The 16,410-nt window shown below is 38.8% G+C and overlaps 1 protein-coding gene and 1 pseudogene across 3 annotated transcripts; both read left to right on the top strand.

Annotated features, from left to right (window-relative positions):
* The first annotated feature begins 253 nt into the window (after positions 1–253).
* LOC127369447 (sodium- and chloride-dependent GABA transporter 3-like) lies at positions 254–10,834 on the top strand. Of its 3 annotated transcripts, none has more exons than XM_051410862.1 (14): positions 254–438; positions 583–717; positions 877–1,014; positions 1,138–1,216; positions 1,857–1,989; positions 2,073–2,207; positions 2,493–2,596; positions 2,771–2,895; positions 3,015–3,127; positions 3,218–3,355; positions 3,471–3,573; positions 3,735–3,835; positions 4,154–4,324; positions 10,585–10,834. In XM_051410862.1, the coding sequence occupies exons 1-14, from the start codon at positions 282–284 to the stop codon at positions 10,690–10,692; spliced, it is 1,740 nt and encodes a 579-aa protein (XP_051266822.1). In that variant the 5' UTR covers positions 254–281; the 3' UTR covers positions 10,693–10,834. The 3 variants fall into 3 exon arrangements, 2 of the variants coding, with proteins under 2 accessions (XP_051266822.1, XP_051266810.1); XM_051410850.1 differs by lacking the exons at positions 254–438; positions 583–717; positions 877–1,014; ... (8 more) ...; positions 3,735–3,835; positions 4,154–4,324 and adding exons at positions 6,653–7,050; positions 7,147–7,281; positions 7,441–7,578; ... (8 more) ...; positions 9,913–10,013; positions 10,201–10,371; XR_007886074.1 differs by lacking the exons at positions 254–438; positions 583–717; positions 877–1,014; ... (9 more) ...; positions 4,154–4,324; positions 10,585–10,834 and adding exons at positions 6,646–7,050; positions 7,147–7,281; positions 7,441–7,578; ... (7 more) ...; positions 9,913–10,013; positions 10,201–10,298.
* A 1,047-nt stretch (positions 10,835–11,881) lies between these two features.
* LOC127369520 (sodium- and chloride-dependent GABA transporter 3-like) lies at positions 11,882–15,809 on the top strand (annotated as a pseudogene).
* The last annotated feature ends 601 nt before the right edge of the window (positions 15,810–16,410 follow it).

Genomic DNA, 16,410 nt, shown 5'->3' with positions numbered 1-16,410 from the left:
AATTAAATCAACAAAGATCAGTTTGCTTCTACTGTGTATTTAAATGTATTCTTTCAAATTAAGTCAGGATTAGTGACTCTTTAATAAGTCCCCAGGCTCTTGATAAACAGCAAAGTAGACGCCTCCACGCTGGAACTTGTTTCATATTTCAGGATAGTTTATAGGCTGAGGGCAGGATGAAGTCAAATTAAGAAAATACACATAATAAAAGCAGCAGAGATCAGTTTGCAGCACTTTGGAATTATAACTGAAACACAACAGAGAACATACTTGATCTTGAGATGAACAGGCAAAGACAAAAAACAGAAAATCAGAAGAGTGCTGGAGACAGAGGACAGTGGGCCAGTAAAAGAGAATATGTTCTGGTTATGTCAGGAAATGTAGTCGGTCTGGGCAACGTGTGGAGATTCCCTTACCTCTGCTACAAGAACGGTGGAGGTGAATATTATAAACTCTCGTTTTAGTGAATGAGTTGCATTATTAACGGTGTAGGGCACTGAAAGAAATATTGATGATTGGAGAAAGAATATCACTGAACTAATCTGTTATTGTCACGGGCAAATATGTTCCTAATATCTATAGGTGCCTTTCTGGTGCCGTATGGTCTGCTAGCTGTGGTGTGTGGGATACCTCTGTTCCTACTGGAGGCTTCAGTAGGTCAGTACACTCAGGAAGGATTCATCACGTCTTGGAGGAAAATGTGTCCATTGATGCAAGGTGAGTTGATCTGAGGTTGCACTAAAATGGGCAATCAACAGGAGGAAAAAAACTGTTTAGACCAAAAGAAGAAAGTAGAATTTTCTCCAAAAATGATTCAACTTGTTTTGCACCTCAAGAGGAGCCTTTTTAAAACCGTGGTCTGTATTTCTCCTGTAGGAATTGGATTTGGACAACTGATAATGTCACTGTGTTGCTTCAGCTATATTTTAATTGAAGCGTGGGCTCTCGTCTACCTGGTGTTCTCATTCAGATCCCAGCTCCCCTGGGCCAGCTGTGAGAACACCTGGAACACAGGTAAGTTTAAACTTTGGTTTTTGACGATCTTGGTCACTCAACCCGATAAGCCACCAGGTTGTCGGGTTAACACATAAATACACATACTCTCTCAATGAAAGCTTTGTTTGTTTCCTAACCTAGCTGACTGTCTTGGTCTTGAGACTTTCAATGTGACAGCAGTTCAGACCAACATCACCTCTGCTGCAACTGAGTTTTGGGAGTGAGTACTTTTTTTTTTCTTCTAATAAACCAAAATATATGTAAATGTTTGTGTCACTATTTCACTTTTGATGGATTTATGTTTTTCATGCAATTTTTGAAATGATTTGTGTTTTTCACTTGTTCTGGTTCTTAAAACACTTTAAAGTTTAAACTTTCTAAATGTTGGTGTACTTAGAACAAGAACATGAAATGCTCAAGGACTCTATCTAGTGATGGGCGATAACTATTGGTTTAAATTCACAATGTCAAAAGGTAGTAGCATTCTGATGCAACTTTGCAAAATGGAATGACAGCTTTGACTTCAGTTTTTTCATGGACTGAATCAGAAGTCTTTGGACAGAATGCAGAGACATTTGTTTCATAAACTAATATTAAAGGAATATCTAAAACAATTGTTTACTCATACTAAAATAAATGATGTATTTAAGATAAGCATAGAAACATGTAAAATTGAAAAATTAGCAACAGCAGTTGGTAGGCAACTGGTTCAAATGTGGTTTACTGTATATCGTCAATAAGTAAATTGGGTGATGTTACTACATATTACTCTGTGCCTCTACCAATTGGAACCTACCATGTCCCTCTTCGGCACTTTGTGTCAAATCACGTCTACCCATTGGATTTCCCCTCTGTCTTAGACGGCGAGTGCTGGGCATGTCTGGAGGCATTGAAGATCTGGGCAGTGTGAGATGGGAGCTGGCATTGTGTCTTCTGGCCAGCTGGATGTTCTGCTACTTCAGTATCTGGAAAGGTGTCAGGTCCTCTGGAAAGGTCCTGTGGAAACATTTAAAATCTTTTCTATCTGTGGTGCACATAATCATCAATGACCTTTGTCTTTAACATTTTCATTTAAGGTAGCGTATTTCACAGCCACGTTCCCCTACGCGATCCTGCTGATCCTACTCATTAGAGGTTTGACTCTACCTGGAGCTTGGGAAGGGATCTACTACTACCTGTATCCAGACCTGAACGACCTGGCAAACCTTGAGGTGATCTGTTTACTTGATCCTAAAGTTAGAGTTAGAGTTTTAAGCACAGTGAGGCCTTAATTTAAATAGTTGGCTGGCTCTTTTTTGACCTCCTCCACCTTCTGTTGTGGGATCTTTACATCATAGTCCTTTCATTGTTGGGTCGTCCATTCTGAATCTGATCTGGAGTCCTCCTGATTAGGGCCCCTATTTATCAAGCGTCTCAGAATTACTGCTAGGATTCACAGTGAAAGTTAAACTAGGACTCATAATTCAGTATATAATACACCTTTACTTACATTACAGGTCTGGATAGAGGCAGGATCTCAAATATTTTTCTCCTGCAGTCTGACTGCAGGGACTCTAAATGTCCTGGGCAGCTATAATGAGTACAACAACAACTGTTACAAGTACGTATATCTAAGATGTTACAACTTTGATAAGACAATACATATGGTTGGATTTGGAAAAAAGGTTTTGCCAAATTACAGACTAATTAAAAGACAATAAGAAATTTACTTTGCAAGTATCTGTAGGAATATCCTCTCTCTGACAAGGGTCTGTTGTCTTTCTTTGACCTCCAGGGACTGTTTCTGGCTCTGTCTGCTGAACATTGGGACCAGTTTTGTTGCTGGATTTGTTGTCTTCTCTGTTCTTGGATTCATGGCTCAAAAACAGGGTGTTACTGTCGACAATGTGGCTGAGTCAGGTACAGTATATTCAAAGACTTCATCAAATGCAATGTTTAATTAGTAAATGATCCAAAGTTGAACACAATGTTCTAACACATAGAGGTATAATTTAAGCCTCTCCTCGTTCACTTCACAGGTCCAGGTTTGGCCTTCATCGCTTACCCTCAGGCAACAGCTATGATGCCTTTGCCACAGTTCTGGACAGTCTGCTTCTTCCTGATGCTTATTCTACTGACTGTTGACTCACATGTAATAACATCTGTCACATTACTTTTTGACAAATAACAGATGTTTGTCAGACACAAATCAAATTGTTTGTTGGTTTTATTTTGTCCCCAGTTTGCGATTGTGGAGAGTTTTATCACCACAGTGAGTGATTTGTTTCCCAAATGGTTTCGTGCACCAGTGAGGCACGAGATCTTTGTCCTCATCATCTGTGTATCAAGCTTCCTCATACATCTTACCCTGGTTACTGAGGTGAACACAAATATCTTAATGAAACCTTCTTTATAAAGCTTAGATATTGTAACATTTCATTTAAAACTCTAATTCAACTTGTCTTTTTTTCAAATTTCGTCTCGTCCTGCTTCAGGGAGGAATTTACATATTCCAAATCATTGACTTCTACGGCTCTACCAGAGTCTGTCAGAATTTTATGGTTATTTGTGAATGTCTGGCAGTGGGCTGGATTTTTGGTGAGTCAGATTACTTAAAGCATAATGCTGGTCCACTAGTATTCGTCCGTCTCTAAGTCAGTTCTCACTTCCTTACCTTGTCTGCCCCTAGCCTGTTGGTTGGTACTGAAGACACAAATCTTTAAAAAACAATAAATAACTGGAAATTGGACTTCCATCAGGTGCTGACCGCTTTGCTAACATCATTGAGGACATGACAGGACAGAGACCATTCGTTTTCTTCAAACTGTGCTGGAAATACATCATTCCTCTGCTGTCACTGGTGAGTCAGAAAATTTAATTGTGGCTACCAATGATTTTACATTCCTTCATTAACTTTGGCAGTTTATTCAGTAAATCTGAGTGAGATTTGTCAGAGCAGTACTGCTGGATTTTGTGCTGCTGGATTTGCTGCATTATTTGTGTGGCTTCAGTAGATTGTAACTTAATGGGCCAGCAAACTCTGACTGTCTGTAAATGTGCCTTTTATATTGCCAAACTTTGTTTTGCACCATCTACCACAAGTACAGATGATGCAACTTAATTCATCAATACAATATTGTGTTTATGTTTAACAAAAACCATCTGCACACCCTCACAGACTTCCTTTATCCTCTACCTGGTTAATTACAAACACCTCAAGATTAATGACTGGTACACTTACCCTGACTGGGCTTACGCACTAGGATGGACCATGACACTGTCCTCTGTTCTCATGGTGCCACTGTGGGCAGCTGGACAGATGTGTTTGACAGCAGGGACCCTCAGGCAGGTCAGTGTCCATCTGTTAGAGCCTAAACAATATGCTTTAGGAAAGTGGTCCCCAACCTTTCTTCTAAAGGGACCTCTTTTCTATCAATGAGTAAACTGATGAACCCTGCCTAAGTGACATATTTTATGGGTATTTTTTATATTATATTCGGTGCACAACAGTAACACTGAACAATGAACCCAAAATTTGAGCAGATTATTTCCTGTGAATATTACACCAGATATTAGTTTTCCTGGTATTTTTAACACAATTCTCTTCAAATTCTAGAAGAATATCTGCTAGACAAATTCAGTATTATCTTCTCCCTGATGCTTGGGTTTTGTTTTGTCAGCTCTTTAGTTTAACTGCATACTTTTTTAATGCAACAATTTAGTTTTCTTTGCAGAAATTAACAAAATCATTTGTCAAAGTTACACAGAATTTCATTGTCTCCTTTCATATGTTTGCAGATGACACACAAATATATATAGCTGTGTCTCCGAACCAATACAATTCAAAAGATTAGGACTGGGACAGTGCATTAAACAAATTTGTAGTTGGAGAATTTCCTCCTTCCTTAAATGAGGATTTTGGAACCAGTGAAGAAAGACTTAAAGTCTGTGCTCATCTTAATAGTCAGAAACCTCAATGTTATCCTGGATTCAGAACAAAATTTTAGTGGTCACATTAGATCCAAAACAAAATATAAATCTCCCACCTTAAAAATATCACAATGATCCAAGTCTTGATGTCAAAACATGATCTGGAGAAACTAATACAGGCGTTTATTTCTAGCAGACTGGGTACCACAATGGACTTTTCACAGGTCTGTCTAATACAGCAATCACAAGGACAAGAACTATAAAAGCCGAGCATATAACTCCAGTTCTCAGATCACTACATTGGCTTCCAGATTCCCACAGATTAAACTTCAAAATCCTATTGTTTGTCTATAAGTCACTGAATGGTTTAGATCCAGGATACTTATCAGATCTCCTGACCCAGTACGAACCTTGCAGACCTCTCAGGTCAGCTGGTTCTGGATTCCTGGCTGTTCCCAGAGTCAAAACTAAACATGGAGAAGTTGTCTTTAGTTTCTGTGCTGTTCAAATGTGGAACAAACTGCAAGAAGAACTAAGACTTGAAATAATGCTGACTACTTTAAAATCCAAGCAAAAGACCTACCTGTTTATCGTTGCTTTTTAATGAATCTATGAATTGAAATGAAAATTGAATGAAATAGTTTATTAGTTTGTTTTATTATTTTTATTTTGGGGTTTTAAAAAAGTCTAAAACATGTCCTGTAATTGTCCTAATGATTATGATACTATGTAAACATACTCATTGGTTTGTTCCTGTGCTCCAGCGTTTGTCTGTTCTTTGCCATCCTGCTGAAGATCTAGCCTGGCAGAGGAGAAACATTGGAGAGGAGGGAGCAACTGTTGAACTGATGACGTCAGCATTGACAACTTAGTGTGACCTGCAAAGAAACATTAACTGAACATTACAGCTATCATAGTGTATAATCTTATTGTAATCAATGTAGCTCTAGCGGTATGTAGCTGTCATCTTGAGCTCTGGAAAGTTGTGGTGGGGGTTTCTTTGTGTTTGTTTTGACATCTTGAGTTAATGGGCAATCTGATGAATAATTATAATACTTATTTCCAAATCTGCACTTTGGTCTGGGTCTTTACTCATATTTTAAAGTATTGGTTAAACCTACCCACTTAACTTTTTATAGAGTTCACATGCTGGTCTGGTAAAAGCCTTGAATTGGTTCCACTGACCTATGATGGCGAAAGCTTAGTTAAGCACTACATTTTAGGCATTAGACAAATTTATCCACAGCCCTTGGATCAGTCCCAGTTTGGAACCATATTTTTTACGAGAGCAACAACTTGATATCAACTGGTATATCTGAGTGTATATAAATGAGTCCAGATGGGCCATTCACATATCCCATATGTGGGATATGTGAATGACATTTTGACACATCACATATGTTTGAATTACACATGTTCTTAGTAGCTCAAATTATGATGCAGAGCATCAATATCTGTTTAGAAAGCTGTATCACTGAGTGAATATAGTCCCATTAAAGTTAAATGTGCTGATGTGTGATTGCATTTAAATAAAACTGCAATAACAGTTCGCGTATACTTCAGTTTAACAAGATTCTTGTAACAAGGATATTTTTGCACCATTAAAATGCCTTACAAGAGGAATAGCTCCTCAGGGAAAAAAACATGCAACATCGCACCTTAACACCAGAATGACAGGAATAGCTGCCTTGAGACAAGGATGTAGTTAAATTAAGAAAATACATGAACATCCGTTTGCTTATACTGTGTATTTAACTGTATTCTTTCAAATTAAGTCAGGATAACTAACTCTTTAATAGGTCCCCCTGGCTCTTGAGAATCAGCAAGGTAACACCTCCAGACTGGAACTGGTTTTGTATTCAAATATAATGTATAGGCTGAGGGCAGGTTTAAGTCAAGTAAAGACTCCTAATAAAAGCAGCAGAGATCAGTTCGCAGCACTTTGGAATTATAACCGAAACATAACAGAAAACATAATTGATCTTGAAATGACCAGACAAAGAAGAAAAAGTGAAAATCAGAAGGGTGCTGGAGACAGAGGACAGTGGGCCAGTAAAAGAGAATATATTCTGGTTGTTGCAGGAAGTGTAGTCGGTCTGGGCAACGTGTGGAGATTTCCTTACCTCTGCTACAAGAACGGTGGAGGTGAATCGTGCAAATTCTGAATTCAGTAAAGAGCTGATTGTAATGAAGGTTACATTAATATAGGCATATATGAAAAATGTTTTTATTTACATCTAGGTGCCTTTCTGGTGCCGTATGGTCTGCTAGCTGTGGTGTGTGGGATACCTCTGTTCCTACTGGAAACTTCAGTAGGTCAGTACACTCAGGAAGGATTCATCACATCTTGGAGGAAAATGTGTCCATTGATGCAAGGTGAGTTGATCTGAGGTTGCACTAAAATGGGCAATCAACAGGAGGAAAAAAACAGTTTAGACCAAAAGAAGAAAGTAGAATTTTCTCCAAAAATGATTCAACTTGTTTTGCACCTCAAGAGGAGCCTTTTTAAAACCGTGGTCTGTATTTCTCCTGTAGGAATTGGATTTGGACAACTGACGATTACACTCTGCTTTTTCATCTATATTTTAATTGAAGCTTGGGCTCTCGTCTACCTGGTGTTCTCATTCAGATCCCAGCTCCCCTGGGCCAGCTGTGAGAACACCTGGAACACAGGTAAGTTTGAACTTTGATGAACTTATTCACTAAACCGATAAGCCACCAGATTTTCAGGTTAACACATAAACACACATACTCTCTCAATGAAAGCTTTGTTTGTTTCCAAACCTAGCTAACTGTCTTGGTCTTAAGACTTTCAATGTGACAGAAATTCAGACCAACATCACCTCTGCTGCAACTGAGTTTTGGGAGTGAGTACTTTTTTTTCTTCTAATGAAGATAAAGTACCGGTAATGTATTTTTTTTTGTATCACTTATTTTCATCAATGTCGTTTCCTTTACCATTGGCCTATATACTAAATGGGAGTCACTGATATGACTAAAAATCACTCTGTAACACTACGTTAAATCATAACTTCTTGTCATATCATGTGTATCTCTTAAACATCCCCTCAGACGGCGGGTGCTGGGCATGTCTGGAGGCATTGAGGAGCTGGGCAGTGTGAGATGGGAGCTGGCTTTGTGTCTTCTGGCCAGCTGGATGTTCTGCTACTTCAGTATCTGGAAAGGTGTCAGATCTTCTGGAAAGGTCCTCTGAAAACATTTTAAATCTTTATCTATCTGTGGTGCATATAATCATCAATAACCTTTTACAATTTTCTTTCAATTTAAGGTAGCGTATTTCACAGCCACGTTCCCCTACGTGATGCTCCTGATCCTACTCATCAGAGGCTTGACTCTACCTGGAGCTTGGGATGGGATCTATTACTACCTGTATCCAGACCTGACCCGCCTGGCTAAGCTTGAGGTGATCTTCTTGTGGGATCATTACATTATAATCCTTCCATTGTGGGGTAGCCATTCTGGATCTGAATCATTCTCCTGATTAGGGCCCTATTTAAGAAGCATCTCAGAATTACTGCTAGTAATCACACAGAAAGTTAAACTAGGACTCATAATTCAGTATATAATACACCTTATCTTACGTTACAGGTCTGGATAGAGGCAGGATCTCAAATATTTTTCTCCTACAGTCTGACTGCAGGGACTCTAAATGTCCTGGGCAGCTATAATGATTACAACAACAACTGTTACAAGTACGTATATCTAAGATATTACAAGTTTGATGTCACACTACATATGGTTGCTTTTAAAAGAACAATTTGTCAAATTACAGCCAATAAAATAATTATAAGACAATAGGAAATTTACTTTGCAAGTATCTGTAGGAATGTCCTCTCTCTGACAAGGGTCTGTTGTCTTTCTGTGACCTCCAGGGACTGTTTCTGGCTCTGTCTGCTGAACAGTGGGACCAGTTTTGTTGCTGGATTTGTTGTCTTCTCTGTTCTTGGATTCATGGCTCAAAAACAGGGTGTTACTGTCGACAATGTGGCTGAGTCTGGTACAGTATATTCAAAGATTTCATCAAATCCAATGTTAACTAAGTAAATAATCCAAAGTTGAACACAATGTTCTAACATGAATAGGTATATAATTTAAGCCTCTCCTCATTCACTTCACAGGTCCAGGTTTGGCTTTCATTGTTTACCCTCAGGCAACAGCTATGATGCCTTTGCCACAGTTCTGGACTGTCTGCTTCTTCCTGATGCTTATTCTACTGACTGTTGACACACATGTAATAACATCTGTCACATTACTTTTTGACAAATAACAGATGTTTGTCAGACACAAATCAAATTGTTTGTTGGTTTTATTTTGTCCCCAGTTTGTGATTGTGGAGAGTTTTATCACCACAGTGAGCGATTTGTTTCCGAAATGGTTTCGTGCACCAGTGAGGCACGAGATCTTTGTCCTCATCATCTGTGTATCCAGCTTCCTCATACATCTTACCTTGGTTACTGAGGTGAACACAAATATCTTAATGAAACCTTCTTTATAAAACTTTTCTGTAAAACAATTCATTTAAAACTGCAATTGAACTTGTGTTTTATTCAAATCTCGTCTCTTCCTGCTTCAGGGAGGAATTTACATATTCCAACTCATTGACTTCTACGGCTCTACCAGAGTCTGTCAGAATTTTATGGTTATTTGTGAATGCCTGGCAGTGGGCTGGATTTTTGGTGAGTCAGATTACTAGAGAATAAGGCTGGCCCACTAGTATTTGTCCGTCTCTATGTCAGTTCTCACTTCCTTACCTTGTCTGCCCCAAGCCTGTTGGTTGGTACTGAAGGCACAAATCTGTAAAAAAAACTTTCAAAAAGATCCAGTTTAATTTTCAAAAATGGTCAAACTGGAAGAAATATTGCACTTGGGACTATTTTCAGTGGTAGATTAATACAAATTTTGTAAGTAAAATGTAAAATATCAACAGCCTTATTCTTTAATTTTAACATTTTGACAACATATAACTGTAAATTGAACTTCCATCAGGTGCTGACCGCTTTTCTAACATCATTGAGGACATGACAGGACAGAGACCGTCTGTTTTCTTCAAGCTGTGCTGGAAATACATCATTCCTCTGCTTTCATCGGTGAGTCAGAAAGTTTCATTGTGGCTACCAAAGATTTTACATTGATTCATTAAATGTCTATAAATGTGACTTTTACATTGCCAAACTTTGTTTTGCACCATCTACCACAAGTACAGATGATGCAACTTAATTCATCAATACAATATTGTGTTTATGTTTAACAAAAACCATCTCCACACCCTCACAGATTTCCTTTATCCTCTACCTGGTTGATTACAAACACCTCAAGATTAATGACTGGTACACTTATCCTGACTGGGCGTACGCACTAGGATGGACCATGACACTGTCCTCTGTTCTCATGGTGCCACTGTGGGCAGCTGGACAGATGTGTTTGACAGCAGGGACCTTCAGACAGGTCAGTATCCATCTGTTAGAGCCTAAATAATATGCTTCTCCTTTCTGAGACAATGAAAGTCTCCTTTTATCACTGCCTATTGCAGCTTGTTTTTGGTATTGGTCAATCAACAGGTCCAAAGAGTCTAAAAGACGGTCTAAAATGTCTCCTGTAATTGTCCTAATGATTATGATACTATGTAAACGTACTCATTGGTTTGTTCCTGTGCTCCAGCGTTGGTCCGTTCTTTGTCGTCCTGCTGAAGATCTAGCCTGGCAGAGGAGAAACATTGGAGAGGAGGGAGCAACTGTTGAACTGACGACGTCAGCAGTGACAACTTAGTGTGACCTGCAAAGTCACATTAACTGAACATTACAGCTATCATAGTGTATCATCTTATTGTAATCAATGTAGCTATAGCTGTATGTAGCTGTCATCCTGAGCTCTGGGAAGTTGTGATAGGTGTTTTGAAAATCTAATGAATAAAAATAATGCTTCTTTCCATATCTGCACTTTGGTCTGAGTCTTTAATTTACTCCTTCACGACTCACATTTTGAAGTATGGATTGAACCTACCCGCTGAAATATTTATGGAGTTCACATGCTGGTCTGTTACAATGCTTGGATTAGTTACACTGGCCTATGTTAAGCATTTTAAATGTTATATTTTCCACATTTCAAGTATTAGACACATTCATCCACAGCCATTATCACAGTTTGAATAAATGATTTTTAGGAGAGCAACAACTTGATATTAACTGGTATATCTGAGTGCATATAAATGACAGAGTCCAGATGGGCCATTCTTACATCTCCTCTGTGTAAATTACAGATGTTCTTAGCATCTCAGATTATAATGCAGAGCATCAATATCTGCTGGGAAAGCGACCTATGTACCGAGGCTTAGTCCTAGCTGCAGCAGCCCAGGGTTCGAATCCGACCTGCGGCTCTTTGCTGCGTGTCATCCTCACTCTCTGCCCCCTTTCCTCTCTGTCTTCAGCTGTCACTGTAATAAAGGCAATAAAAGCCCCAAAAATATACTTTAAAAAAATAAATAAATGTGCTAATGAGTGATTGCATTTAAATAAAACTGCAATAACTGTTTGCGTAGACTTCAGTTTAACAGGGTTCTTATAGCCAGGATATCTTTGCACCATTAAGATGCATTACAAGAGGAATAGCTCCTCAGGGAAAAAACACACAACATCACACCTAAACACCAGAATGACAGGAATAGCTGCCTTGAGACAAGGATGTAGTTAAATTAAGAAAATACATGAACACCTGTTTGCTTATACTGTGTATTTAACTGTATTCTTTCAAATGAAGTCAGTATTAGTAACTCTTTAATAAGTCCCCCCTGGCTCTTGACAAACAGCATGGTAACACCTCCACACTGGAACTGGTTTTGTATTCAAATATAATGTATAGGCTGAGGGCAGGATGAAGTCAAATTAAGTAAAAACTCATAATAAAAGCACCAAAGATCAGTTCGCAGTACTTTGGAATTATAACTGAAACACAACAGATAACATACTTGATCTTGAGATGAACAGACAAAGAAGAAAAACTGAAAATCAGAAGGGTGCTCGAGACAGAGGACAGTGGGCCAGTAAAAGAGAATATATTCTGGTTGTTGCAGGAAGTGTAGTCGGTCTGGGCAACGTGTGGAGATTTCCTTACCTCTGCTACAAGAACGGTGGAGGTGAATCGTGCAAATTCTATATTCAGTAAAGAGCTGATTGTAATTAATGTTACATTAATATAGGCAGATATGAAAAATGTTTTTATTTACATCTAGGTGCATTTCTGGTGCCGTATGGTCTGCTAGCTGTGGTGTGTGGGATACCTCTGTTCCTACTGGAAACTTCAGTAGGTCAGTACACTCAGGAAGGATTCATCACATCTTGGAGGAAAATGTGTCCACTGATGCAAGGTGAGTTGATCTGAGTTTAACTAAAATGTGCAGTCAAAAGGAGAATAAAAACACTTTATATATGACGCTATAATACAAGTTGTTTGCACGTCAACAGGAGCCTTTTTAAAACCGTGGTCTGTATTTCTCCTGTAGGAATTGGATTTGGACAACTGACGATTACACTCTGCTTTCTCATCTATATTTTAATTGAAGCTTGGGCTCTCGTCTACCTGGTGTTCTCATTCAGATCCCAGCTCCCCTGGGCCAGCTGTGAGAACACCTGGAACACAGGTAAGTTTGAACTTTGATGAACTTATTCACTAAACTGATAAGCCACCAGGTTTTCAGGTTAACACATAAACACACATACTCTCTCAATGAAAGCTTTGTTTGTTTCCAAACCTAGCTAACTGTCTTGGTCTTAAGACTTTCAATGTGACAGAAATTCAGACCAACATCACCTCTGCTGCAACTGAGTTTTGGGAGTGAGTACTTTTTTTTCTTCTAATGAAGATAAAGTACCGGTAATGTATTTTTTTGTATCACTTATTTTCATCAATGTCGTTTCCTTTACCATTGGCCTATATACTAAATGGGAGTCACTGATATGACTAAACATCACTCTGTAACACTATGTTAAATCATAATTTCTTGTCATATCATGTGTATCTCTTAAACATCCCCTCAGACGGCGGGTGCTGGGCATGTCTGGAGGCATTGAGGAGCTGGGCAGTGTGAGATGGGAGCTGGCTTTGTGTCTTCTGGCCAGCTGGATGTTCTGCTACTTCAGTATCTGGAAAGGTGTCAGATCTTCTGGAAAGGTCCTCTGAAAACATTTTAAATCTTTATCTATCTGTGGTGCATATAATCATCAATAACCTTTTACAATTTTCTTTCAATTTAAGGTAGCGTATTTCACAGCCACGTTCCCCTACGTGATGCTCCTGATCCTACTCATCAGAGGCTTGACTCTACCTGGAGCTTGGGATGGGATCTATTACTACCTGTATCCAGACCTGACCCGCCTGGCTAAGCTTGAGGTGATCTTCTTGTGGGATCATTACATTATAATCCTTCCATTGTGGGGTAGCCATTCTGGATCTGAATCATTCTCCTGATTAGGGCCCTATTTAAGAAGCATCTCAGAATTACTGCTAGTAATCACACAGAAAGTTAAACTAGGACTCATAATTCAGTATATAATACACCTTATCTTACGTTACAGGTCTGGATAGAGGCAGGATCTCAAATATTTTTCTCCTACAGTCTGACTGCAGGGACTCTAAATGTCCTGGGCAGCTATAATGATTACAACAACAACTGTTACAAGTACGTATATCTAAGATATTACAAGTTTGATGTCACACTACATATGGTTGCTTTTAAAAGAACAATTTGTCAAATTACAGCCAATAAAATAATTATAAGACAATAGGAAATTTACTTTGCAAGTATCTGTAGGAATGTCCTCTCTCTGACAAGGGTCTGTTGTCTTCCTGTGACCTCCAGGGACTGTTTCTGGCTCTGTCTGCTACACAGTGGGACCAGTTTTGTTGCTGGATTTGTTGTCTTCTCTGTTCTTGGATTCATGGCTCAAAAACAGGGTGTTACTGTCGACAATGTGGCTGAGTCTGGTACAGTATATTCAAAGATTTCATCAAATCCAATGTTAACTAAGTAAATAATCCAAAGTTGAACACAATGTTCTAACATGAATAGGTATATAATTTAAGCCTCTCCTCATTCACTTCACAGGTCCAGGTTTGGCTTTCATTGTTTACCCTCAGGCAACAGCTATGATGCCTTTGCCACAGTTCTGGACTGTCTGCTTCTTCCTGATGCTTATTCTACTGACTGTTGACACACATGTAATAACATCTGTCACATTACTTTTTGACAAATAACAGATGTTTGTCAGACACAAATCAAATTGTTTGTTGGTTTTATTTTGTCCCCAGTTTGTGATTGTGGAGAGTTTTATCACCACAGTGAGCGATTTGTTTCGAAATGGTTTCGTGCACCAGTGAGGCACGAGATCTTTGTCCTCATCATCTGTGTATCCAGCTTCCTCATACATCTTACCTTGGTTACTGAGGTGAACACAAATATCTTAATGAAACCTTCTTTATAAAACTTTTCTGTAAAACAATTCATTTAAAACTGCAATTGAACTTGTGTTTTATTCAAATCTCGTCTCTTCCTGCTTCAGGGAGGAATTTACATATTCCAACTCATTGACTTCTACGGCTCTACCAGAGTCTGTCAGAATTTTATGGTTATTTGTGAATGCCTGGCAGTGGGCTGGATTTTTGGTGGTCAGATTACTAGAGCATAAGGCTGGCCCACTAGTATTTGTCCGTCTCTATGTCAGTTCTCACTTCCTTACCTTGTCTGCCCCAAGCCTGTTGGTTGGTTCTGAAGGCACAAATCTTTAAAAAACTTTCAAAAAGATCCAGTTTAATTTTCAAAAATGGTCAAACTGGAAGAAATATTGCACTTGTGACTATTTTCAGTGGTAGATTAATACAAATTTTGTAAGTAAAATGTAAAATATCAACAGCCTTATTCTTTAATTTTAACATTTTGACAACATATAACTGTAAATTGAACTTCCATCAGGTGCTGACCGCTTTTCTAACATCATTGAGGACATGACAGGACAGAGACCGTCTGTTTTCTTCAAGCTGTGCTGGAAATACATCATTCCTCTGCTTTCATCGGTGAGTCAGAAAGTTTCATTGTGGCTACCAAAGATTTTACATTGATTCATTAAATGTCTATAAATGTGACTTTTACATTGCCAAACTTTGTTTTGCACCATCTACCACAAGTACAGATGATGCAACTTAATTCATCAATACAATATTGTGTTTATGTTTAACAAAAACCATCTCCACACCCTCACAGATTTCCTTTATCCTCTACCTGGTTGATTACAAACACCTCAAGATTAATGACTGGTACACTTACCCTGACTGGGCGTACGCACTAGGATGGACCATGACACTGTCCTCTGTTCTCATGGTGCCACTGTGGGCAGCTGGACAGATGTGTTTGACAGCAGGGAACTTCAGACAGGTCAGTATCCATCTGTTAGAGCCTAAATAATATGCTTCTCCTTTCTGAGACAATGAAAGTCTCCTTTTATCACTGCCTATTGCAGCTTGTTTTTGGTATTGGTCAATCAACAGGTCCAAAGAGTCTAAAAGACGGTCTAAAATGTCTCCTGTAATTGTCCTAATGATTATGATACTATGTAAACGTACTCATTGGTTTGTTCCTGTGCTCCAGCGTTGGTCCGTTCTTTGTCGTCCTGCTGAAGATCTAGCCTGGCAGAGGAGAAACATTGGAGAGGAGGGAGCAACTGTTGAACTGACGACGTCAGCAGTGACAACTTAGTGTGACCTGCAAAGTCACATTAACTGAACATTACAGCTATCATAGTGTATCATCTTATTGTAATCAATGTAGCTATAGCTGTATGTAGCTGTCATCCTGAGCTCTGGGAAGTTGTGATAGGTGTTTTGAAAATCTAATGAATAAAAATAATGCTTCTTTCCATATCTGCACTTTGGTCTGAGTCTTTAATTTACTCCTTCACGACTCACATTTTGAAGTATGGATTGAACCTACCCACTGAAATATTTATGGAGTTCACATGCTGGTCTGTTACAATGCTTGGATTAGTTACACTGGCCTATGTTAAGCATTTTAAATGTTATATTTTCCACATTTCAAGTATTAGACACATTCATCCACAGCCATTATCACAGTTTGAATAAATTATTTTTAGGAGAGCAACAACTTGATATTAACTGGTATATCTGAGTGTATATAAATGACAGAGTCCAGATGGGCCATTCTTACATCTCCTCTGTGTAAATTACAGATGTTCTTAGCATCTCAGATTATAATGCAGAGCATCAATATCTGTTTAGAAAGCGACCTATGTACCGAGGCTTAGTCCTAGCTGCAGCAGCCCAGGGTTCGAATCCGACCTGCGGCTCTTTGCTGCGTGTCATCCTCACTCTCTGCCCCCTTTCCTCTCTGTCTTCAGCTGTCACTATAATAAAGGCAATAAAAGCCCCAAAAATATACTTTAAAAAAATAAATAAATGTGCTAATGAGTGATTGCATTTAAA

This window comes from Dicentrarchus labrax, unplaced genomic scaffold (genome assembly GCF_905237075.1).
Source record: "Dicentrarchus labrax unplaced genomic scaffold, dlabrax2021, whole genome shotgun sequence".
Lineage (NCBI taxonomy): Eukaryota > Metazoa > Chordata > Actinopteri > Moronidae > Dicentrarchus > Dicentrarchus labrax.
This window is presented reverse-complemented; position numbering and strand designations above follow the sequence as displayed.